The sequence below is a fragment of the Jaculus jaculus genome, chromosome 9 (assembly GCF_020740685.1).
Source record: "Jaculus jaculus isolate mJacJac1 chromosome 9, mJacJac1.mat.Y.cur, whole genome shotgun sequence".
NCBI classification, from domain to species: Eukaryota; Metazoa; Chordata; class Mammalia; order Rodentia; family Dipodidae; genus Jaculus; species Jaculus jaculus.
In genome coordinates, this window is record NC_059110.1 from 82,009,256 (window position 1) to 82,024,909 (window position 15,654).

General features: G+C 42.5%; 1 protein-coding gene across 3 annotated transcripts in view; it reads left to right on the plus strand.

Annotated features, from left to right (window-relative positions):
- Positions 1-15,654, plus strand: part of Smg6 (SMG6 nonsense mediated mRNA decay factor) — a 304,470-nt gene that overhangs the window by 21,340 nt on the left and 267,476 nt on the right. For all 3 annotated transcript variants that reach the window (XM_004667845.2, XM_045158342.1, XM_045158343.1), the window contains 2 exons: positions 2,310-2,420; positions 2,859-3,071. In XM_004667845.2, the coding sequence (XP_004667902.2) occupies positions 2,310-2,420; positions 2,859-3,071 (324 nt within the window). The remainder of the gene's footprint in view (positions 1-2,309; positions 2,421-2,858; positions 3,072-15,654) is intronic.

Here is a 15,654-nt window from a genome sequence, read left to right on the forward strand (position 1 = left end):
GAAGACACATTTATTATTATTATTATTATTTTAGAGAGAGAGACACAGAAAGAGAATTGGCACACCAGGGTCTCAGCCATTGCATTCAAACTCCAGTTAGTCACTTGAGCTACCTATTGGACATGTGAGACCTTATACTATCTCACCTTTGTGGGTCTGGCATATGTGGGATCTGGAGAGTCGTACATGGGTTCTTAGGCTTTGCAGGCAAGCACCTTAACTGCTAAAGTATCTCTCCAGCCCAGAAGCCACTTTTCTTTCTTTCTTTTTTTTTTTTTTTTTTTTTTGAGGTAGGGTCTCACTGTAGCTCAGGCTGACCTGGAATTCACTATGTAACTTTAGGGTGGCCTCAAACTCTTGGTGATTAAAATGTGTGTGTGTGTGTGTGTGTGTGTGTGTGTGTAATAGTTTTGTTATATTTTACTTTATTTTATTATTTATTTACTTGACAGAGAAAGGGAGAGAGGGGGAGAGAGTGAGAGGATGGGCGCTCCAGGGCCTCCAGCCACTGCAAACCAACTCCAGACGCATGCGCCTCCTTGTGCATCTGGCTAACATAGGTCCTAGGGAATCGAACCTATGTCCTTGGGCCTTGCAGGCAAACACCTTAACCACTAAGCCATCCCTCCAGCCCTGTTTTGTTATTTTTTTTGAGGTAGTGTTTCACTGTAGCTCAGGCTGGCCTGGAATTCACTATATAGTCTCAGGGTGGCCTTGAACTCACAGTGATCCTCTTGAACCTCTGCCTCCCAAGTGCTAGGATTAAAAGTGTGTGCCACCACACCCAACTAACAATTTTTGATTTTTGACAATAAGGAAAGAAAGCCCTTTTGGTTAACTAAACCTTCTAATTGCAAGATCAAATCCATACTCAGGTATTTGACCTTAGGACCTGGGTCTTTAACTACCCCTATTCACTCAAATTTCTTGGGCTAGTGGCACATGCCTTTGATACCAGAACTCAGGAGACAGAGATATTAGGGTACCTGTAAGTTTGAGGCCAATCTGAGACTACATAATGAATTCCAGGTCAGCCTGGGCTAGAGTGAGACTCTACCTTCAACAAACCAAAAACAGGAAAACCAAAACTCTTGGGTTAGAGAGATTGCTCATTGGTTAAAGGTGCTTGCCAACCTGTGTTCGTTCAGTCCTCTTCTACATCTACATAAAGCTGGACACAAAATGGTGCACACATCTGTAATCTCCATATGTCTACAGCAATGACAAGCAGATTCAGGAAAATCTGGAAGTTTGCAAGTGGCAGCAATATAAGAGACCCTATCTCATGAAACTGGAAGGAAGCTGGGTGCAGTAGCACTTAGAAGGCTGAGGTTGGAGGATCTTTGTCCACACATGAATAGACATGCATATATGAAGGAAGATAAAAATCAGAATGTATAATGGTACCAAACTGCCTGTATTTACTGAAAAGAAAACTAATAAATTAAATTTAAAAAAAAATCAGAATGTAATCTGTGAGAGCTCAGCCTGGGCTAGAGCAAGACCGTAACTTAGAAAAAAACAACAAAAATGGTCCTAGTTTCAATCCCTTATATAAAAAAAGAAAGGGAGTTGGAGGGATGGTTTAGCGGTTAAGGCATTTGCCTACAAAGCCAAAGGACTTAGGTTCAATTCCCCAGTACCCACATTAGCCAGATGCACAGGGGGTGCATGCATCTGAAGTTTGTCTATAATGGCTGGAGGCCCTGGTGCGCCCATTTGCACCCGCTCTCCACCGCCCCCGCCCCCCCCCCCCCCGTCAAATAAATAAAAATAAAATGTTTTTTAAAATGAAAGGGAGCTAGGCATGATCACGCATGTCTCTAATCCCAGCACTAGGGAGGCAGAGGTAATAGGTTGAGTTCAAGGCCATCCTAAGACTACATAGTGAATTTCAGATCAGCCTGGGATAGAGCAAGACTGTACCGCAGGGCTGGCAAGATGGCACAGTGGTTAAGATAGTTGCCTGCAAATCTTAAGGACAGAGGTTCAATTCTCCAGGTCCCACATAAGCCAAATGCACAAGGTGGCATATGTGTCTGGAGTTTGTTTGTAGTGGCTAGAGGCCCTGGCATGCCCATTCTCTTTCTCTCTAATCCCTTTTTCTGTCTCTGACAAATAAATTTAAAAGACTTTATTTAATCGACCTCAAAAAGCCGAAACAACAACACTCACTCATAAGTGTGCTAACAAACAACAACAACAAAGTGAAAGGAAGAGAAGGGAAAGAGAAAGGGGAGGGAAGGAGAAGGGGAAAAGGAAGAAAAGAAAACAGAAATTGATTGACTGACTCTAGTGTCTATCCACAGAGGAGGAAGCTTGATGCTGTATATTACTATATGCGCAGTTTAGCAGCCAGCAACCCTATCCTGACTGCCAAGGAAAGCCTCATGAGCTTGTTTGAAGAGACCAAACGAAAGGTGAGTGGGATTGAGGTGGAGTCATTACTTCCTACAAGAATGAATTTCCCCATGTGCCTAAGTATTCTCAGAGGAATGACTAATGATGTCCTCAAGTGGGTCCCATTGGGCTGTGCTGATGGGATACTAGTCAGCTGCTGTGTAGAGTGAAGTTGATATTTAGGAGAAGCTTTCAGTGCCCTTGGGTATACATGTTCCAAGCAAGCACCTTTAACTGCTGAGCCATGTCCTCAGCTGGGGTGTGCATGTTCCACAATATCTAGTTCACAGAATTTAGTAATTGTATGAGATAAAGCATCTGATGCTCTGCCACTTTGGTACTATGGTAAAGTCTTTACTTTTTTCTATGGTCTTTAGACAACTAACACAGATAAGGAAGGACTTCTCTCGTTTGCTGAATCCCAAGAGAATGAGCTTGTATATTTGTATGTTTTACAGGCTGAACAGATGGAAAAAAAGCAACATGAGGAATTTGAGCTGAGCCCTGATAGGTGGCGGAAAGGAAAGAAATCAACTTTCCGGCATGTTGGTGATGATACCACTCGCCTAGAGATATGGATTCATCCATCTCATTCCCGAGCCTCCCAAGGCACTGAATCTGGGAAGGATTCTGAGCAGGAGAATGGGCTGGGCAGCCTAAGTCCTAGTGATGTAAGTTCCTGAGAGTAATGCAGTGAGCCAGAGTAGCTCAGTAAGCCTGGGTCCCCTTTAAAGTGTCATCTGTAGTCCAGGGTGGTCTGTAACTTGCTGTGGAGGCCAAGCTGACCTCTAGGTGTGTGCTACCATACCCAGCAACTTCCCACTTATTCCAGAAAACACTACCCACTTTAGGTTACCTAATGTCCTCCTGGGCTTCACCACAAGTCATTTATTATGTGCTCCCCTCTTTCACCACTAAGTGGCACTATAGTAAATAGAATTGTTTGCTGTTTTCAATTGGGCACCATCAAAATGACATACGAAGTTTCTCTAGGATTTTGGTGCATGTACGCGTGGTGTGTGTGTGTGTGTGTGTGTGTGTGTGTGTGTGTGTGTGTGTAGGAGGAGGAGGAGGTGCGATGTGCTATGTTTGGCATGTATATGTGTGTGGGAGTGAAGGTGTCCCTCTGCATTGCTCTTCTGCTTGTTTCCTTGAGCTGAAGTCTCTTCACTGGTTCTAGAGTTTTGGCAGTTTCACAAAGCCCAGCAACTCTCTGGTCTCAGCTCCCCACAGGACTGGAGTTACAGGTGTGTGTGGCCATGCCTAACTATTTACATGGATTCTGGGAACGGAACTCAGTGGTGTCAGACTCCCCTCTAGCTCTCATGATTGTGTAGGGGGCACCCTGAACTGCTTAGCCATCTCTTCAACCCTGTCTTGGTTTTTTGTACTTAATATTTTTGTTGTTGTTTGCCTTATATTTAGCGTATGAACTAAAGTAGCATGGACACGTTGGTTAGTCTCATTTATGATAGCCTTTTATGAGGTATTTGCTTAGGAATTTTGGGACGACATCTCCAAAGCCAGGAGAAATACAGTAAAAAGATCACAGGCCTGAATAGAAGATTTTGTCTCTTCATTTACTTACTAAATAGTTACTGAGTACTTATAGTATGCTGGGCACAAAAGATACAGTAAATACAATCTCCTCTTGCTCTCAGCAGAGTATTTTAGTAGAAGAAACAGAAGAGTAAGCAGGTAGTCAAACTATAGTGTTAATAATATTTTTAAGTTTATTTATTTACAAATAGAGAGATAGAAGACAGAGAATGAGTGGGCCAGGGCCTCCAGCCACTGCACATAAACTCTAGATGCATGTACCATTTTGTTCATCTGGCTTTATGTGGGTACTTGGGAATCAAACCCAGGTTGTTAGGCTTTGCAAGCAAATGCCTTAACTGCTAGGCCATCTCTCTAGCCCTAATGTAATGAATTTTGTTTTGTGATATATACCCAATGTTCTGACACATGGCACTAGGCCCAGAGTAGTCAATTGAAGTGTAAAGAATGAATCGAAGTTAGCTAGAGAGGGCTGGAGAGATGGCTTAGCAGTTAAGGCGTATGCCTGCGAAGCCTAAGGACCCGGGTTCTATTCTCCAGGTCCCACATAAGCCACATGCACATGGTGGTGCATGTGTTTGGAGTTCATTTGCGGTGGTTCGAGATCCTGGCCTGCCCATCCTCTCCCTCTTTCTCTCTCCCTCTCCCTGTCTCTAATAAATAAACAAAAATCTTAAATGTATTCTTAAATGTATTTATATAGAAGTTATCTAGAGAAGAAAGGAAAGGAGAATGTTAAAAGTTCATCCTAGGCAAAGGGAATATGGTACGCAAAGACCTGAGGTTAGGGAGAGACCATGAGGATAACTTCAGGAGCCAGGTTCATTATGCATTGAGTAGAATCCAAATAAGATATAAAAGGATTTGAACTAAGATGCAGCTTTGGAGATGGGGAGCCATGAACATAAATAAAGTGGAATCCAAAGGACTTGATTGAAAATGAAGAAGCGAGAGTCAAGAATAACATGTAGTCCAGCTGGATCTAGTGGCACACTCCTTTAATCCCAGCACATGGGAGGCAGAGGTAGGAGGATCTCCATGAGTTCAAGGCTAGCCTGAGACTGTGTAGTGAATTCCAGGTCAACTTTGGCTAGAGGAAGACCCTACCTTGAAAAACCAAAATAAATAAATAAAAAGAATAATGTGTCGGTTTCTGGTTTTAGAAACTGGAGCCAAGTATGGAAGGTTATGCCTATAATCCCAGCACTTAGGAGGCTGAGGTAGGAGGCTTGCCAGAAACTTAAAGGCCAGTCTAAGCTACATAGTAAATTCCAGGCTAGCCTGAGCTACAATGTGAGACCATGCTCAAAAAACAAAACAAACAAACAAAAAAAGCCCACAAGAATAGGGCTTGGTAGATGGCTCAGAGGTTGGAGGTGCTTGCTTGCAAAGCCTGTTGACCAAGGTTCAGTTCCCCAGTACCCATGTAAAGCCAGATGCACAAAGTGATTCATGTGTCTACAGCGGCAAGAGGCTCTGGTGCAGCCATATACTCTCTGCTATAAAGCAAATAAAGGAATAGAACCAGACATGGTGGTACATGCCTTTAATCTCAGCACTTGGAAGGCAGAAGGAGCAGGATTGCTGTGAGTTCAAGGCTACCTTTAGATTACATAGTGGATTCCAGGAAAGCCTGGACTAGAGCAAGACCCTACCTCAAGAAAGAAAGAGAAAAAGAGAGAGAGAGAGAGAGAGTAAGCGAGTGCGGGCGGGAGGGAGGGAGGAAGGGAAGGAGAGGGGGGAAGGGGGGAAGGAGGAAGGGAGGCAGGAAGGAAGGAAGACAAAAATAAAGGAATGCGGGAGAGGGAACTTAAGTATGACTTTTAAAAATTAAGCAGGGTATGGTAGCACAGGCCTTTAATCTCAGCACTTGGGAGGCAGAATTAGGAGGAGCACTGTGAGTTCAAGGCCAGGCTGGACTAGAGGGAGACCCTACCTCAGAAAAAACTCAACAAACAAAAAACTAACAAAGTTTGAAGCATGGTTGTCTGCTAAGAACCAATGAAAAATAGTGGGATAGGAAAACTTTTCTTTTGACATATGGACTGCTTTGTGCATCTGGTTTTATGTGGGAAATTGAACCTGGGTCAGCAGGCTGTGAGCAAGCACCTTTAACCACTTAGCCATTTTTCCAGCCCCCTTTTGAGGTGTTTTTTTTTTTTTCTTTCTGTTTTTTTGTTGTTCTTTGTTTGTTTATTTGTTTTGAGACGAAGCATCATGAAGCCTAGGCAAGCCATGGACTCCTGATCCTCCTACCTCCATATCTGAAGTGTTGGGGTTATAGGTGCATACCACGATGTCTATTTTTTTTTTTTACTATATTTATTTATTTATCAGAGAGAGAGAATAGGCACACCAGAGCCTCCAGCCACTGCAAATGAACTCCAGATACATGCGCCCCCTTGTGCATCACCTTGTATGCCTTGCTTACATGGGACCTGCAGAATCAGACGTGCATCCTTAGGCTTTGCAGGCAAGCACCTTAACTGCTAAGCCATCTCTCTAGCCCCCCAGCTTGTTTTTTTTTTTTTTAGGTAATGCCTTACACTATAGCTTAGCCTGCCCTGTAATGCATGACAATCCTCCTGTCTCAGCCTGTTGAGTGCTAGAATTGCAGGCATGAACTACTATACCTAGTTCATATGGGGTTTAAAGTTTCCATTCAGCATACTATTTCCTTCCTAGTCTCTAGGGTATTTTGTAGATGACTTGGAAAGCAATCGCTGATTGTAAATAAAACTACCAACTTCCTATTTAGTGTACATGGGGCTCCCTATTAGCATGTGTTATAGCAATATGTCAGGGTGGTTTGGGTTCCTGAAGTGTTGGAATCACTGCTGACTCTGCTAGTTTGGTTATTATAGCCCATACTCCAAGTCTGTTTGAAAAAGTGATAAATTGTCTTTTTAGACAGGACTATACTTATCCAAGTTGAAAAATGAAAGCAAAGGACAATTTGAGAAAAGATTTTGTGACTTTCTTTGACATTGGCTTCAAGATTGGGGAGTATCTCTTACAGAGGCTATAACATCTTTTATAGAGCTCTCTCTTCCATTAGATATTTTATTTATTTACATTTTAAGTAATGTGTGTACACACACAAGGCCCTGGGTTTCATTTTTAATATCACCAAAAAATGTAACGAGTATGTAGGTTTGTTTTTATTATGTGTATGAGGAAAAAATATTTTCAATGTGTGTATCAGGGAAAACATTTTCAGCGAGTGAGATGTCATTGTTCCCATTAACTTAATTGCTTTTGTCTTTTAAATTGTTGTTGTTATTCTTGTTTTTGTTTTATCAATGTAGGGTTTCACTTTAGCCCAGTGCTGGAATTAAAGGCATGGGGCATTGTACCAGCCTATTTTTGTCTTTTGTGTGTGTGTGTGTGTGTGTGTGTGTGTGTGTGTTTTGTTTTGAGACAGGATTTCATGTAGCCTAGTCTGGTCTCAATTTTTTTTTCTTTTTTCTTTTTTTTTTTTTTTTTTTTTTAGTTTTTTTCGAGGTAGGGTCTCACTCTGGCCCAGGCTGACCTAGAATTAACTATGTAGTCTCAGGGTGGCCTTGAACTCACGGCGATCCTCCTACCTCTGCCTCCCAAGTACTGGGATTAAAGGCGTGTGCCACCACACCCGGCTGGTCTCAAATTTTCTATATAGCCAAGAATGACCTGGAACTCATAATCCTCATGCCTCTCTACCTCCTGAGTGTGAGGATTACATTTGTTCACAGCTTTGTTCACCAGGCAAGTGTGCCCACAAACTTCCAGGAAATTCTCCTGTCTCTGACTTTCTTTATGCTATAGTCTCACTGGGATTACTGCTACCCACCACAGTGTATGGCTTTTATGTGGGCTTTTATGTGGGGTCTAACAGTTGAGCTTGTGTAGCACATTTTTGATCAATTAAGCCAATTCCCCAGCCTTCTTTTTTTTTTTTTTCTTTAATTTTTAGAAAATTTATGTCTATGTATGAGTTTTCCTTTCTAGACTGCTAGAACTTATTAGGAAGAAGTATGCAGTTTGATAACTCTCATATCTAGCATGGAAACCACATCACTGTTTTACCTCATTCTCAGGACCCAGTCAGCTTGCATACTTTTTTCCTTCCTTACAATAGGTCCTAAGAGCTCATCTTGCATTTATTTATTTATTTATTTTCAAGCAAATAGAGAGAGAGATTGAGAGAGAGAGGAGAGTCAGAGAAAATGGGTTTACTGGGTCCTCTAGCCACTGTAAATGAACTCCAGATGCTTGCGTCCCTTTGTGCATCCTTCTTTATATGGGTACTGGGTAATTGATCCCCAGTTGTTATGCTTCACAGGCAAGTGCCTTCCATCTCTCCAGCCCTTAGCTTCCTTCTTCTGTTCATAGGAAAAAATACAGCTTCATGAGAAGTAGGTATTTAATATACAAAGAGTCACGCAACCAGAAGTTACCTTTAACCTCAGAAGCACTGGTCAGGGGAAAGGCAGAAACATAAATATAGTCAGGTGCCATGCTTTGATACTTGTTGATGAACAACATACACAATGGTTGTCCTTTAAGGTTGTCCTGTGGTGTTTCTATGTTGTTGAAATTCCCTTACAGTGCTCTTCTTAGAAAATATGCCCATGGTTAAGCAGCATCTGTGCAGTGCAGTGCAATTTTGTCACAGAGTTGTGACAAAGAAAATATGAGCATCTATAGGAGCAGATAGAGTACCTAATCTTGGCATGCTTAGGGAAGGTGGGGGTGAAATAGCATTTAGCAGCTAAAAATAAAATGTGAAATCATTTCTGCACTGAGGCACGAGAGTTTTGAAGCAGTTTGGAGGCTTAAAGAATGGAAGTACTTAGTTCAATAAGGCTGGAGACAGGTATGGAATGAGCTCAGGCTAGAGATTTGAGCCATCATTTACCACTTTTTTTTTGAGTTTGCACATTGAATCAATACCAAGTGCTGCTTATTATTTTTGTGCATATGTGTATGTGTGTGGTTGTACGTGTGTGTGTGTGTGTGTGTGTGTGTGTTTGTGTGTGTGTGTGTGTGTTGGCATGTGTGTGAATGCCAGAGGTTGATATCAGGTATCTTCTTTAGTTGGTCTCTGTCTTACTTTTTATTTTAATTTTTTTTGGTTTTTCAAGGTAGGGTCACACTCTAGTCCAGGCTGACCTGGAATTCACTATCTAGTCTCACGATGGCCTCTAACTCATGGTGATCCTCCTGCCTCTGCCTCCTGAGTGCTGAGATTGAAGGCATGTGCCACCATTCCTGGCTTTTGTTTTTTATTTTTATTTTTTTGGAGGTAGGATCTCACTCTAGCTCAGGCTAGCTTGGAATTCACTATGTAGTCTCATTGTGGCTTTGAACTCACAGTGATCCTACCACCTCTGCCTCTTGAATGCTGGGATTAAAGGTGTGTACCACCATGGCCAGCAATTTTATAATTTTTTTTTTTGAGAGAGAGAAAGAGAATGGGCAAGCTAGGACCTTCAGCCCTCTGTGAATGAATTCCAGATGTGTGTGGCATATGTGCAACATTGCATTCTTGGCATCACTGCGTCTTGCTAAGTGGGACCTGAAGATTTGAACATGAGTTCTTAAGCTTCACAGGCAAGTGCCTTAACCACTAAGCCATCTCTCCAGCCCAATTTTTTTGTTTATTTTCATTTATTTATTTGAAAGTGACAGACAGAGAAAGAAAGAGGCAGAGAGGGAGAGAGAGAATGGGCACGCCAGAGTCTCCAGCCACTGCAAATGAACTCCAGACGCTAACGTGTGTCCTGGGGAATCGAGCTTCGGACCGAGGTCTTTAGGCTTCACAGGCAAGCACTCAACTGCTAGGCCATCTCTCCAGCCCCAGACTAATTTTTTAAGTTTTAAACAATTTATTTGTGGCTGGAGAGATGGCTTAGCAGTTAAGGCATTTGCCTGCAAAGCCAAAGGATCATGGTTCAATTTCCCAGGACCCATGTAAGCCAGATGCACAAGGTGGCACATGCATCTGGAGTTTATTTGCAGGCCCTGGCATGCCCATTTTCTCCCTCTCTCTCTCACTCTGTTTCTCTGTCTGCCTTTCTCAAATAAATAAGTAAGAATAAAATATTAAATATTTTATTTGCAAACACAGAGAGGGAGAATAAATGGGCATACTAGGACCTGTAGCTACTACCAATGAACTCCAGATGCATGTGCTACTTTGTGCATCTGGCTTTACATGGGTACTGGGGTATTGAGTCCCTGTCATTAGGCTTTGTAGGCAAGGACCTTAACCACTGAACCATCTCTCTAGTCACTTTACCTTATTTTTTGAGACAGTCTTTTATTGAATATGGAAAGATAGCCTGAAGACCTTCCTGGACCACCAGGTCTTACAAACAACCACATTTAACCACTGAGCCATCACTCCCGCCCATGCCCAAATATATTTGGGTGCTGGAGATATGAACTCAGCTCTTCATGTTTGTGCAGCTACCACTGTATCAACTGATCCATCTCCCCAGCTAATAATCTTTATTTTAAGCAGTTTGAAGCTATGTACCTCTCTCTATTCTCATTGCTATCACCTAATCCAAACTGTGCTTGTTTTCAGTAATCTACACTGTGGAAACAAGTTCCTTGTGGTACTTCTCCATTTATTTCTAGTTTTTCTCAAGCCTACATTTTTTTTTTTTTTTTTTTTTTTTAGTTTTTGGTTTCCTCATCCCCAATCCCCCCTCCCCCAGGTAAGGTCTGGCTTTAGCTCAGGTTGACCTGAAATTCCCTATGTAGTCTCAGGCTGGCCTTGAACTCACAGCAGTCCTCCTTATTTGGCCTTCTGAGTGCTGGGATTAAAGGTGTGTGCACCATGCCTGGCAAGCCTACTTTTAAAAAAATATTTTATTTGACAGAGAAAGAGGGAGGGAAGGAGAGAGGGGTGGGTGGGCTGGAGTAGAACTTAGGATGTTCTATTTCATCGCTCTTCTGCCTGATCTTGTTTTCAGCTAGAGGCTACTGATTCCAGAGTTTGCTGGACTTAATGATTCTCAGGTCTCTGCTTTCCTACAAGACTGGGGTAATAGGTACATGTGTCCATGTCAGGCTGCTTGCATGGCGTTCAAAGACTTGACTTTGGCAGTTTCAGGCCCTCATGCTTGCATAGGAAGTGTATTTAACTATTGAGCCATCTCTCCAGCCCCTTTTCCTTATTTTTGAGACAGGGTTTCTCTTGTTATTTGCTGCGTGGAAGGTCAGACCAGCTGGCCTACAAGCCTCAAGATTCTCCTATCTCTGCCTTTGGTTTCTGTAGGCATTATAGATTAGAGATTACAGATCCATTTCCCATTTTGCATCTGGCTTTGTATATATACTGGGGATCTGAACTCTGGTGAGCAGTCTTACAGAGCCAACATCTTTAACCACAGAGCTCAATTAATTTATGTTTTTCAGGGAGTATTTTGTATCACCTAAGTGATAGCAAGTCATTGTGTCTAAATCAGATAAAAATATATATGTAGATTAAAAGTGAAAGTTACCTGTATTCCTACCTTCATGGACAAACTGAAAGATCTGGTAAATATATTTGCAGATTTGCGGTGGTTGAACAAAGGGTTCGTGGACATGCCCTGTAACTGAGCTACCCTCTAACTCTGAAATAGCTCTTTTAAAAATTCTTTTTGTTGTTGTTGTTTTTGAGGTAGGGTCTCACTCTAGCCCAGGCTGACCTGGAATTCACTATGGAGTCTCAGGGTGGCCTCGAACTCAACACGATCCTCTGACCTCTGCCTCCCAAGTGTTGGGATTAAAGGCGTGCACCACCACGTCCATGCCCAGCTTTAAAATTCTTTTTAATGTTTATTTCATTTAAGAGACAGAGAAAAAGGCAGAGAGAGAGAGAAAAGAAAATGGGTATGCCAAGGCCTATAGTCACTACAAATGAACTCCAGATGCTTGTGCCACTTTGTGAATCTGGCTTACGTGGGTCCTGGGGAATTGAACCTGGGTCTTTTGGTTTTGCAGGCAGTGGCCTTAACTGCTAAGCCATCTCTCCAGTCCAGCTTTTTTTTTTTTTTCCTCAAGGTAGGGTCTCACTCTGGAATTCACTATGTAATCTCAGGGTGGCCTTGAACTCATGGTGATCCCCCTACCTCTGCCTCCCAAGTGGTGGGATTAAAGATGTGTACACAACCACACCCGGCTGCTTTTTTTTTTTTTTTTAAGAGCAAAGAATATATTTTTTGGTTTTTCGAGGTAAGGGTCTCACTCAGGGTGGCCTCAATCTCATGGTGATCCTCCTACCTCTGCCTCCCAAGTGCTGGGATTAAAGGCATATGCCACCATGCCCAGCAGAAATTTTCTTTTAAATTATTAATTAATGAATTAAATTGAAAGAGAGAGAGGGGGAAAAGGCAGATGGAGAGGGAGAATGGGTGCACTAGGACCGCCATTCACTGCAAACAAAATCCAAACAACACGTGTCACCTTGTGCATCTGGCTTACGTGGGTATTGGGGAGTTAACCCTGGGTCCTTAGGCTTCTCACTCAAGTACCTTAATCACCAAACCATATCTCTAGCCCTAGAAATATTTTTAAAAATATTTTTACCTATTTATTTGCAACTAGAAAGAGATAGAAGACATACAGACAGAGAATGGGTGTGCTAGGGCCTCCAGAGACCGCAAATGAATGCCAATTGTATGTGCCACTTAGTGTGTCTGTCTTTATGTGGGTACTGGGGAATTGAACCTGGGTTGTTAGGCTTTGCAGGCAAGCACCTTAACCCTGAGCCATCTCTCCAGTCCCTCTTTCTTCTTAATTTTCCTGTAGGATCTCACTCTAACCCAGGCCGACCTGGAACTCCCTCTGTAGTCCCAGACTGGCCTTGAACTCATAGTGATCTTCCTACCTCTGCCTCTCAAGTGCTGGGATTAAAGGTGTGTGCCATTATGCCCAGTCCCAGAATATGTACTTTTTTTAGTGTGTTTTTGAGGCAGGGTCTCACTGTAGTCCAGGATTACTTATTTAATGATAGTAAAAAAAGATACAAACCAGGTTGGAGATAAGGCTTAGTGGTTAAGGTGCTTGCCTGCTAAGCCTAAGGACCGACGTTCGATTCCCCAGAACCCATGTAAAGCCAGATGCATATGGTGGCATATGTATCTTTAGTTAGTTTGCTGTGGCTAGAGGCCTTGGTGTGCCCATTCTCCCCCTTTGCAAATAAATAAGTAGAAACATTAAAAAAGTAAGAAGCCTAATTAAAGGCAGTTGTACAGTTTCATGCATGTTAAATTCTCAGTAAATATGTACATTCTATAAATAAGACACATCTGGGCTGGAGGGATGGCTTAGCAATTAAGGCACTTGCTTGTGAAGCCTAAGGACCCAGGTTCGATTCCCAAGTCCCCACATAAACCAGATGAACAAAGTGGTGCATGTTTTTGCAGTTTCTGGAGGCCCTGGTATACACATTTTCTCTTTCTATTTGCCATTTTTTTCTCTCTTCAATAAATAAGTATTTTTTAAAATGTGACACATCTGAGCCAGGCATGGTGGCTCATACGTTTAATCCCAGTGCTCAGGAGGCACAGGTAAGAGGCTTGTTGTGAGTTTGAGGGCAGCCTGAGACTACATAGTGAATTCCAGGTCAACCTGGGCTAGAGTAAGAACCTACCTTGAAAAACAAAAAACAATAACAACAACAAAATAAATAAATTATAACCAGGACCAGCTCTGTACCTTAGTTGTTTTTTGGGTTTTTTTTTGTTTTTTTTTTTGGTTTTTGGTTTTTCGAGGTAGGATCTCACTCCAGCCCAGGCTGACCTGGAATTTACTATGGAGTCTCAGGGTGGCTTTGAACTCATGGCAATCCTCCTACCTCTGCTCCGGAGTACTGGGATTAAAGGTATGCGCCACCACGTCCGGCTGTACCTTAGTTTTTGAGACAAGTTTTTGAGTGCAGAGATCATCAGCTAGACAAGACAGCAAGCCCAGATATCCTCCTGGTTCTACCTCCCCAGTACTGGGCCTATAAGCATGCACCATTATGCCCAGCCTTTATATGGCTACTGGGGATCTGAACTCAGGTTCTCATGCTTGCACAGCAGACACTTTACCAACTGGGCCATCTTCCCAATCCCCTTTTTGTCTTTTTGAGACAAGGTCCTTATAGTTCAGGCTGGTCTTGAACTCTTGACTGCCCCATGCCCCAGCCTCTTGATTGTTGGGATTGTAGGTCTGTGCCATCAATGCCTGCTCACCTGAGTTTATTGTTAACAAAATCAAACATCATAAACAAGCACAAAATATGTGTCACTTGTCATGATGGAACAAATTCTCTCTTATTAGAGAGAGAAAGAGTCTGTGAAGAGAGAGAGAATAGGCACACCAGGGCCTGTAGCCACTGCAATGAACAAACTCCAGACTCATGTGCCACCTTGTACATCTATCTTGCTTTATGTGGATACTGTGGAATTGAACCCAAGTCCTTTGGCTTTGCAGACAAGCACTTTAACTGCTAAGCCATTTCTCCACCCAGCATGACAGTTCTGCAAAGATGACAGGCAAATTCATGAACCATTACATTTTTATTATTTATTTTTATTTTTATTTATTTGGGTGAGAGAGGCAGAGAGAATGGGTATACCAAGACCTTTATCCGCTGCAAATGAACTCCAGATGCATGCACCACCTTGTGTATCTGGCTTATGTAGGTCCTGGGGAATTGAACCTGGGTCCTTTAGCTTTTCAGGCAAATGCCTTAACCATTAAGCCATCTCTCCAACTCTTTTTTTTTGTTTTGCTTTGTTTTTCAAGGTAGGGTCTCACTCTAGCTCAGGATGACCTGGAATTTGCTATGTAGTCTCAGGGTGGCCTTGAACTCAGGGCAATCCTCCTACCTCTGCCTCCCGAGTGCTGGGATTAAAGGTATGCGTCACTATGCCTGGAAGTTATTTTTAAGCATGCTTCTGTGAACTGAGATTAGGCAATATGTGGTACAGGAGGAAGCCCCATGCTGTTTGATTTTCATAGGCCATAAGGAACAGCTTAGTTCAATTATGCCAAAAACCAGAATTAGGACTTGGGTTTTCAGTTAATGAGAAATATGCGGTGAGGAGTAGCCTCTAACAGACACGGACTGAGGCTGCTTGCCTGCACTGTGCTGCATACTAGAGCTGAAGTCTTTGGTTCTCTGTGGTTGGCAATGAGTAGAAGTTTCTCAGAGCACACTGACCGTACCTTCAGACCTTTAGCACCCTGTATGACCTCAGTCACCAAACCACTTCTGGGCTTTATTTTTATCCTGGCTCTTCATTTCTAGCTGTGAGGTTGGTTTCTTTCTCTAAAGTTCTGTGGAGGCAGGAACAGAGTGCCAGGTTGCATTCAAGTCTGGTTAAGCACTAAAACCACACTCTGAATCTTTCTGGGCTTGAGACGTGACATAAGCCACACTGTAGACATGAGCTTGCATCGCAGGAAGAAGCTCTTAAGATGCTTACTCTGTTCATTTTGTTGGTTTTGTATTTTATTTTAATTTTGTTTTTGTATTTTAGACAAGTAAAATGCAGGGGAGGAAAAGGTGTACTTTCCCATTCTGCAGTAGACATAAATCTAAGAATGGATACTTCAAAAAAAAATCTAGAGTTTCCCTACTATGTTTTTTATCTTCTCCAGGGGGTTGATGAGAACTCACAACTCACCAGGTCTCAGGAAGCCAGATTACCAACATATCCTGTTCGC